The 10,480-nt window shown below is 34.3% G+C and overlaps 1 protein-coding gene across 1 annotated transcript; it reads left to right on the top strand.

Annotated features, from left to right (window-relative positions):
- The first annotated feature begins 362 nt into the window (after window positions 1–362).
- On the top strand, window positions 363–10,236 carry LOC110028044 (probable serine/threonine-protein kinase PBL9). Its single transcript, XM_020729746.1, has 7 exons — window positions 363–413; window positions 531–715; window positions 1,478–1,794; window positions 7,641–7,776; window positions 7,927–8,069; window positions 9,227–9,350; window positions 9,611–10,236. The coding sequence occupies exons 2-7, from the start codon at window positions 658–660 to the stop codon at window positions 10,066–10,068; spliced, it is 1,236 nt and encodes a 411-aa protein (XP_020585405.1). The 5' UTR covers window positions 363–413; window positions 531–657; the 3' UTR covers window positions 10,069–10,236.
- Window positions 10,237–10,480: the final 244 nt, after the last annotated feature.

Genomic DNA, 10,480 nt, shown 5'->3' with positions numbered 1-10,480 from the left:
ATTTATGATCTGAGTTGTATGCATGTAAATATAAATATTAAGATGTTAGAGAGAGAGAGACACACACATATATAAATATACAAAAATTATGTGATGTATTCGTAAATGCCTCACTATATAATAATTAATAATAAAATATAACTTTAAAACCATAAAATTAAAAATAAACATAATAAAAATAAAATTTATATTGTACATATAAAAATAATCAATCATCAAATTATCATCTCATTTTCCGGAAGATTGAGCCCTCTCTTTTGTGTCTCTTTAATTTGCAGTGTAAAAGGTCAAACAGCCGGTACGCCCAGTAGAGAAAACAAGAGCAGGTATAACTCTCTCTCTCTCTCTCGAACGCCCTCGAACGCCCCCAACTCTTCTGTTCTGCAAATTGAGAGAACGGGTACTATCTGGAGGTAAACGAAGCTTTCATAAGTTCGCCGCCGTTCAATTCGGAAGCTTTCTTGATTGGCGCCTGCGCTCTGCGTGTAAAAGAATTGTTTTTGTGATCTGATTCCGTGATTTTTCTTTAGGATCTGTCAGGGAATTGGCTTTCTCTCTCTTTACCGATATTATAGAGATTGAACTAAACCCTACCTTTGGTGGATCGGGTTGAAGACACTGGAGGAGGGCTAGGAGAAGAAGAGTTGATCTCTCTTAATGGGGAATTGCTGGGGGGATCAAGTCAAGGCGGAGGTCCCCCTGTACTCGACTTCAGGTGAGTATGATGCATTCGAAGAAGCTTTCGCGTCCATTTGTAGCTCAATAAGAACTCCGAAGCTTCTTTTTTTTTTTAAATTTTTTTTATTTTTATTTGAAGTTCTATTTTGATTCTATGTTTTTAAGAAAGAGCTGTTCATGAATCGCTAAGAAGGGATTTGGCTTGCGAATTGAAGTGTCAATGTTTAGGGCGTCAATTTACATCTATTTAGGGTTTTCTTACTGATAAGAATCGGCTTGCTGAAAAAATTCTGCTTTGTACCTCCTATTTTTAGATTACTGTAGAAAAACCGGAGGAGAAATTTTATCTTATTTTTCCATTCTTGCTGTTTTATCTGGTAGAAGTGGTACATATTTTATAGTAGATACATAGCTAAATTTGTGGATCCAGAATTGAAAGTAAATTAAAGGAATCCAGAAGGAGGAAATTAATACAGGGATTAGTTCTCTTCCAACTAGAACATTGCAGCAATCTGATTTTGGAAAGGAGTGAATCTTCCTAACATTTGGTAGGAAATGTTAATTCTATCACCACAAAAAAATTTACTTCAAAAGTGTACTAATATGGCCTCACTTTATCATGGAGCATGCAATTCTTGGTTCAATTTAATGCTGGGATCAGTTAGGTTTATCTATCCTCCTAAAGCAGGCATCTTTATTTTATTTTATTTTATCTTTTGTAATTATTTATTTAATGGTGTCTGTTACTTTTTTTAATGATAGTTTCATTTATTGGAAGGTTTCATGCTTTGTTTTGTAGGGATGAACAGTACCAAAGATCAATCTGGTTTAAGTAGTTCTAGCAGTAAGGTTTCTATGTCATCCGTGCCTCCAACCCCAAGAAGTGAGGGGGAAATATTGCAATCATCCAATGTTAAGAGCTTTACTTTCAGTGAACTGAAAACCGCAACAAGGAATTTCCGACCTGATAGTGTGTTAGGTGAAGGAGGCTTTGGTTCAGTATTTAAGGGTTGGATTGATGAGAACACATTTGCACCGGCCAAGCCAGGGACTGGGATGGTCATCGCAGTAAAGAGGCTCAATCAGGAGGGATTACAGGGTCACAAGGAATGGTTGGTGAGTTATTCGGTGCTCTGCTCACATTTGCATAATTTTGCTTTTTTTTTTTTTTGACCTTGTTATGAAAGGAAGGTTCATTAATCATTTCCATACACTTGAAATTGGGGAAAACCATTATAAACTGTTTGGTAATTGTCTTCATTTTACAACCATTTGGGTAGGCATAGCCAGGTCCTTATTGATCATGAGATCAAATGAGTCAATGATGTAGACAGCATTGAGTTGACATGAAAGTTGAGAAGGGAAGTCTCAAGAGGACCTATGTTGTTGTCAAGAGTATCACGAGTTAGAAGCATTACCGCCGAGAAGAAAGCTTAAAAGAGATTTCATATGGTTTAGCGAGAGCCTTGTGCCAACAGTAGAGAAGTCAAGGACTATAGAGCTAAAGAGCTTGAGGAGGCCAGAAGTCTAGAGCTCTCTAGAAGGCTTCCAAAATACACGAGAGATCAGCCAAATTCGTGCTCAAGAAGACTTTTATCAACACAATAATGATGATGATTTGGCAATGACAATTTACTTTTGTGCGTTCATAATTTACTTCTCTCATTTAAAGTTATAATTTTGTGTAATAAATATACAATAGAGATTTTCAGCCTTATTGTATTAAATGTTGGTCATGTTATAATCGACTTTTCCATATTTGTAAGGGGAGTGAATGGGACAAGGGTGAAGTGAGAGTTAGTTGGGCCTTCTTCTTCTTTAGGAGAGGGTTACTTGTGACTCAAGTCTTAGTACTTAAAAGAGAACATGAAATCGGAGAGCTAGAGAGGGGGATTCAAGGAAAAAAAATTATTCTTTCTTGTATGCTAGCTCCTTTATCTCCATTAAAGAAATTTTTTTTTAGTTTTCTGCTCCACATAGAATTCATATTGCACCTTGCTCCTTACGACTTACTTGGCATGGTGACTTTTATATAATTTTTTTTTTGTATTGATTGGTTTGAAGAAAACCCATGGTGGATGGTGTTGTCTAAAAGTACTAAAAGACTATGACATAACAATTCTTGTCCCTAGAGAAAGCCTTAATAAGACAAGAGTAAGGCAAAATGTCATCCAACCAACAAAAAATTTCCAAACATCTTGGTGAATGAAGTCACACTCTTTCAATAATAGATAACTATGATGATGAAGATGATAAGCAAGTAATATTCTAGTGTAGAACTTGTATAGGATCAAGAAACAGGAATAAAAATTATACCAAGAAAAAAATCTTTATATCACAACCATAGGAAACTCGTGGAATCTCTTGAAGGCAAGATGATGACACAAAAGAGTAGGATCTCGAGCTTTATTTTAACATGGACATTAAACTTTTAAGGTAGATTAACTTCCCAAAATTTGATGGAGTAATTGCTTTGTTAAACTGGTTGGAGACCTAATTTGGTCTCATTATTATTCTTCCCAAGTGGTATTCTTTGCATTACTGAAGCTCACCAAACATTTGGATTTGACGGAACACTCATATTCGTTATGGGTGTCAAGTTATCTCTCAAAGTTACTTCAAATAATCGATCTTCTAAGAATTATAATGGAAAAAGTTGGAAGATGTGGCCCCGATTGCTTAAATGACAACATCAGAACATGTAAGATTACACCATGAAGTTTAAGAGGCAAACCCCTATGTTCGGTGTATTATTGGAAGATGTGTTGTATGGAAAAAGCATCTGACAGGATTGCATCAAAGCACCTCCAACTAGCTCTTTCTTCTCTCAATGAAAGACTTGGTCAACTTAAAATATTTATGGCGATTAAAAAAAAAAAAAGAATGATGACGGCAAACCTTTGATTGAGAGGAAGGAAATTGTGATTAAGTTTACTTGCAATAATTGGAACCAAAGGTAATTTGACAAACTCTTCTTTTAGAATTACTCTTTAGTGGCGATCGTTATCAAATCTCATTACACTGTAAAGAGAAGAGCTTGAGGCTTCAACCAAAGCTACTTTCGGGTAATTGTAAGCAAGATGTGAAGGGAAAGAATGTGGCTATCATTATTGACTAGAATTAAGCTCTAGAGTCTGTATATTGCCTGAGGATTAGCCTTTCCTTGATGGCAATGCCAAATGGTAAAGAGGCAAGAATGCCGACACTTGGTGAACATGTGGAACTATTTATCTTGTGGGTCCAAGTGATGTTGGAGGATTTTAATTGTATTTTTGATTTGGGGACTCATAAGAATGTTATCTCGGCAAGTTTGGTCAAGCTACTCGTACTTGAGATGATTCTTTATCCATATACATATTTTCTTGTTTGGACTTAAAAAGACTGATACAAAATTTAACGTTCTCTTCATAATACTTGAGTGTACATAAAAGATATGTTGTGGGTGAAATACTTTCTATGTATGTTATACATCTTCAGAAGCCCCATATGTATGAGATCAAGATATTGTGCTTTTTCTGGAGAGCTCAACCATTTTGATTTTGCAAAGATGGAGTAAGATGCATGATCAATGAGTCTTACTTATGAGATATATTACTAATTTAGCTTATTTTCAACTAAAAATGAATAAATTCTATGACAAATTCATGAAATTTACAAATATAAGTGAAGATATATTACTAATTTAGCTTACAAACATAAGTGAAGGATGCATAAATAATAGAGCAAATAAGAGCAATGATGAACTAATGGACTAATAAAATAAAATAACAAGAAAAAAAATGAAAAAAATTCTAATTTTGACTTGGTGTACTGCAATGCTACATCATTAGCAATGCTTGAAAGCATTGCCTACTTTTACTATAAACTGCTCAAATATAGGATTTTAAATAGAGAAGGTAGTCCTATGGCACTACACCCAGCCCGTAAAATACTATAGTAGAATCGAGGCTCTTGGTCAGAGTACGGCGATCCTCCGAAACAAAATCTTTTGGTTCTAAAGAAAATTTTGATCCGTAACTTAAGAGTTTGGACAGTTTTGGGGAGTTATGACAGAGAATATAAAGAGAAATATTTAGGCATGTTAGGATGAGAAAACAAGAGATATTTGAGTGATTTGGAGAGATGAAACACAAGAAGAGGAAGAATAAAAGACAATATTGGGCATAAAATTGCACACAATTACTTTTTTCCCTTTTGTTATCTTCTTGGGCTAGTCATCTAGAGCCAATTCATGATTAGTTGAAGCATACAATCTTTTGAACTCATACTAACTCTAGAAGGCACCATGGAGAGTGTTGATCGTGCTTAGAGCTAGTTCCATAGGAGACTGTTGATTGTGCCTGGAGATGTAAGAGTTGAAAGATAACATGGAATCAAACAACTAGAGAGGGGATCCATGGAAGAGTTTTTCCTCATTTTATCTTTGCTTAGTTTTCGTCATTATTGAAACTACATGTTCAGTTTCTTGCTTCACATATAATCCATATTACACCCTACTTCATTCCATGAATCCTGGGTGCAATGGCTCACGGGTCACTTTGCAGGTGTCTTTTTTGCAGAACTTCCATCAAATCATGTTTAGTTTTGTTGCTTCATCAAGAAATTTTTATCATATGTCATGTATCATGAGGTATTTTTGAGCAAGAAATGTTCCAAATTCAAATTCAAGTTCATCCAAGACCTCAATTTTAGTAAATTTATAGTCAAACTGGCCACATTGACAAGACCAACCCAATGATACCTAAATTGATTCAAGCTGAATCTAATCAAACTCAGATCAAGCTATTAAAATACTTTTAGAAGTTTTGTATCATGAATGGAAATGTTAAATGAACTCCAAAGTTGACATTTATATTTGAACCAAGCATCTCGATAAGAGGAATCCAACAATCCTAAACTTGTTTAATTTTGAGGTCATTAAGGGCCTCAAATCATTAGAAAAAAAATCCCATGATTAAGGCAGATTAATATGGGTCGTTCTATAAGGTAGTTGGGAAAGTTATTCGCCAAAAAGACTAAAATACCCCTACCCAAAAGCTGTAAATAGTCTCTCTCTTTATTTGAGGGGGGAGAAGAAAAAGGAATTCCAAAGACTGTTCTAAGCTAAAGACTCCGACGATAACTTCTGACCTCCATAGTCATTGACCATCGTCAACAACCGCCGGCCGCCCCAACCTCGTTTGCTCGCCGCCTTCGATGACCCTTGCTTGCTAACGTCAAATATGATCGTAACGTATAACGCTGTATTGAAGACCCAAAGATAACTTTCGGTCTTCATGCACCGACCCACGTCACCATTTTATTCTGGTCACCAACGATCATTGCTTGCTACCGTCATATTAGTACTATGATGATGTTTTCAGACTCCCAAAATTTTTTTTGCGTTGTATACGAATAAGTGTTATATGTGGTGTAAAATTGTAACGTTGCTCTCCCAGTTGTGAGAAAAATGTATATTTTTGTACTTACACACTTATAGAGAAATATTTTTACTTAACTAGGCAGAACATGTGACTTTTTCCCATACTGATTTTTTTCATGTAAAAAATTATGGTGTCTTCTCTTTTTATCTTTTTTTTATATGTTTGTGTGTTGGATTTTTGTGCAACACTAAGATGTTTAATAATCACTTTCCATAGCACAAGTCTTCTCATTTTTTTATAGCTTCATAGTTAATCATATTTATTCACCTTATTTGTTCATCTTTTTTTTCCTTTTGTTGTATACACCTATGCAATCTTTTTTTCCTTCAAATTTGCCACATGTTCATTTTCACATATTCATTTTCTTAAACTCAACTTATTTATTAATTAATACTTTGATATTTGGAAAATGTCCAACAAAAAAATATTGTTGATTGCTAAATTAAGCATAATAGAAATGAGAATCCTAAGATGGATTTGTTGCTAAATAAAGAAAGATAAATTGAAAAGCTTTTATGTTAGAGGTATGATTAGAATAGAATCGACTTAAAATTATATAATTGAAATTAGAGTTTGGTGGCTTTGACGTGTGAAAGGTAGAAAATGCCCTCACATAATTGAAAGATAAATTTAATGTCAAAGGATCATGAACGGAAAAGGGTAAATGCAAGATAAGATGGTCAAAGGCCCTTCAAACAAATTTTGCGAAGAATAAGGTTATTGTCTCATGCAACACTTAGCATAAATGAATACAAAATGAGTATTCATAAAACTTGATCGAAATACTTGGGACAAACTAATGAAGATGATGATGAGCAAGATCACTACAATATAATTAGCCTGATTGCAATTTTATAAAGTTTACTTTTTACCTTATGTGATATTCTCGTCACCTGGCACTCTAATTTCTTAAGAATAACTATTCAGTAGTAGTATTCTCTTATTCTTTCTTTGAAATCATTTTTCGTCTTTATTTAATTGGACGGGCAGTCAGTTTAAGGGGCTCTTTGTATATGGCAAGCGTACCTTGGTTTGGCATTGGTAAAAGTTATAGGGAATTTACATGCATAACATATAATTCTTATTTATTTACATGTCTAACACCCATACATTCATATTTACAATCATAACACTCAACTCTTTAAGTTCACTTAAAAAATATTACCATCACCATCTTTTTAAAAGTGAATTTACATTTTCATGCATAGATTTATTAGATATGTAAATACATAGGAATTGTGGTATGTATGTGTATTATCCCAAAGTTATATGATCTCAGATAATATTTTAAGTTGGCGTGAACTTTTAAAAGCTTATAAGGACCGAATGCTGCATATTGCAGCCTGGTAGCTAATTATATCCATAGATGTATTGCATGAAAATGAGATGTATGATAACATCCTTCCACTTCCGTTTTGTTTCTTTCTATTCTCTATAGTTGAAGTAACATTGCTGAAACGACTTTTTTATTTTTTCTGTGAACAGCTAAATAGTTTACTTATTTAAGTTTATTCTGGAATTTTTTTTTTGATTTTGCAGGCAGAAGTGAATTACCTTGGTCAGTTGTACCATCCTAACCTTGTGAAAATGATTGGATATTGCTTGGAGGATGAACACCGCTTGCTTGTATATGAGTTCATGTCTCGGGGAAGTTTAGAGAATCATCTCTTCAGGAGTAAGTGGTACTTCTGTTCAGTTTCTTTTAATTTGTTTTCCATACTTGCTTGACTGACATTGACTTGGTTATTGCCGTCATATTTTGAACTCTTTTAGATCAAAGTTTTGTGTGATGTTTGATGTTCTGTTTTTTAAATCTTTGGTGCAGGGAGTTCTTACTTCCAACCCCTTTCATGGAATCTTCGGATGAAAGTTGCTTTAGGGGCTGCAAAAGGGCTAGCCTTTCTGCACAGTACTGAGACAAAAGTCATTTATCGTGATTTCAAATCTTCCAATGTTCTGCTTGATTCAGTATGTTGATTCAATGTGACATTAGTCTTTTTAATTCTTTTGAATGGTGAAAGAGACTCAAAAAGAACAATTGCATGAAACTAAAACCAAGGCACATAAATTTACATGATTTAATAAGATTGGTTCACCTATGCTAACATTCACAGAAATAAAAAATAAGTCATGATTAAGAATAATATATCATAATTTTCTCACAATCCTGATGACTAAAAATTAACTAAAGATATTAGGAGAAAATACCAGAAAATCTTGTGTAGTTTCATGTTCAGAACTACAAGATTTTTCTGGCAATGGAGAAAAAGGATTCATGTAGCCGACCCCACGTAGTGGGATTAAGGCTTTGTTGTTGTTGTTGTTGTTGTTGAACATAATCACGCTTGCGCTGCACTGCGATGGTTCACTACGACAGCAAAAGAGAGAAACTAAGTGAGCTGCTCTCTTCTCTTCCCTCCTCTTTTCCTTTTCTTGCCTCTTATTATTGTTTTTTCTTCTCTACTTCAACAAAGCCCTGGGTTTAGGTTTGTATGCAAATTAGTACACCCAATGAATAACTCAATACACATTTATATAAGACTTATTTTGGTTTATTTATTTCAATAATCGAACAATGTTAAGTAAATTTTCTTAAAGTTCAATATATAATGAATAGGCTTGAACATTCATACGTTTGTTATTCGAGTTTGTGATGATTTAGTTAGTTTTTATAACCAATTCTATGTTCTTGTATCAATTTTTTTATATTTATGCACTATAAAGGTTATTTTATTACCTGAAGTATAAATATGCTAAAAATATTTACCAAATACTTATGAATAGGCTTAAATTATAATATATTTTTAAGTAATATTTGAGAAGAATGGATTAAAAATCAAAATATGTTTTAATGAACCTGAACCAATAGATTGATAGACAAAAGTTTGATTTTATTAATCATAAACATTAGAAATAATGCTGAGTTAATTATAATCAATTTTGTGTGAAATTCTGAATACATTTATTGTTAGTAACAAGACTATCGTTTAAATCATTAGCATCTTTAAAATCCTTTGTTATGAATTTTCTTTTTATCTTGTAGAAGAAAACTTTTAACCGCCAAAACTAATGATTGTTATATTAGAATTTTATTGATCTCCTTTATAATTTTTCGGTGAACTCAGAGTTACAACGCCAAGCTCTCGGACTTTGGTTTGGCTAAAGATGGTCCGACCGGCGACAAAAGCCACGTTTCAACCAGGGTTATGGGAACATATGGCTATGCAGCTCCTGAATATCTTGCAACAGGTAGTTTAATGCCCTCCATATACATCTCTTACGTAGTGGCTTATAATTTCTGGTTTGTTGGGACAGTTTTAGTTATTTTTTCCATCAACTCATTCCTTTTTTATTTTTAAAATTGCATTTCTTCAAGTATTCTGTGAACACTTTGTTAATTGCTGTGATATGTAATCATCATTTCTTCTTAAAAGATAATATTCGTGACAAAAGAGACTAAACTGCTGAAGGAAAATTTTGATTCTGATACGCTTTCTTATATTTTAAAGGCCACCTGACAACGAAGAGCGACGTCTACAGCTTCGGTGTTGTGCTTCTCGAGATGTTATCTGGTCGGCGTGCTATCGACAAAAATCGTCCATCGGGAGAGCACAATCTTATAGAGTGGGCAAGGCCTTATCTTTCGAACAAGAGAAAGATTTTCCGCATCCTCGACAACCGTCTGAATGGGGATTATTCGCTGGGGGGAGCACAGAAGGTAGCCATGCTAGCTCTACAGTGCCTCTCCAGTGAGGGCAAGTTCAGGCCAAGCATGAATCAGGTGGTGTCTGCATTAGAGCAGCTTCAGACATCTAATGATGCAGCAAAGAATCCTCAATCTGAGCTCAAGAAGGTGGGTCAGATGCACAGTAATAGCCCTGCTAGATCCCCACAAAAGAGCTTGGATGGTGCTGTAAATAATAAAATGGCTTATCCTAGACCTTTGGCTTCTCCTATCTATTCTTAACATAGAATTTGTCAGAGTTAGCTAAAATTCTTCAAAGCTGCTATTTTTTCCCTGTATTCGTGTCTGATTGTTGTACAGTTTGTTGAAGGAAGGAGTCTTTGACTTTGCTTCAGTAGTTGACTGTGTTTGTTGAGTTTTCTATAGAAATAGAATGTTTTGGTATCTGTTGCAGTGATTGTTAGGGTGATTGATTATCTTTAGTGTCTCGCGCTGCTCTTGAAGCCTCACATTTATATTGTCTGATTTCAGCTTTGCCATTTGTTCTTTTACTTGTGATTTGAGTTTGCTTTTAGAATGGAAAGTGATAATTCTTTTGCAATTTTCTGATTTCAATTTGCCACTTTTCACCACATTTTGCTGTTTGGAAAAAATTGTTGAATGTTTTATTCTGAACAATTACATTTTTCCCCCA

This window comes from Phalaenopsis equestris, unplaced genomic scaffold (assembly GCF_001263595.1).
Source record: "Phalaenopsis equestris unplaced genomic scaffold, ASM126359v1 Scaffold000488, whole genome shotgun sequence".
NCBI lineage: Eukaryota > Viridiplantae > Streptophyta > Magnoliopsida > Asparagales > Orchidaceae > Phalaenopsis > Phalaenopsis equestris.
The sequence above is the reverse complement of the archived record's forward strand: the minus strand, read 5'-3'. Positions and strand labels throughout refer to the sequence as shown.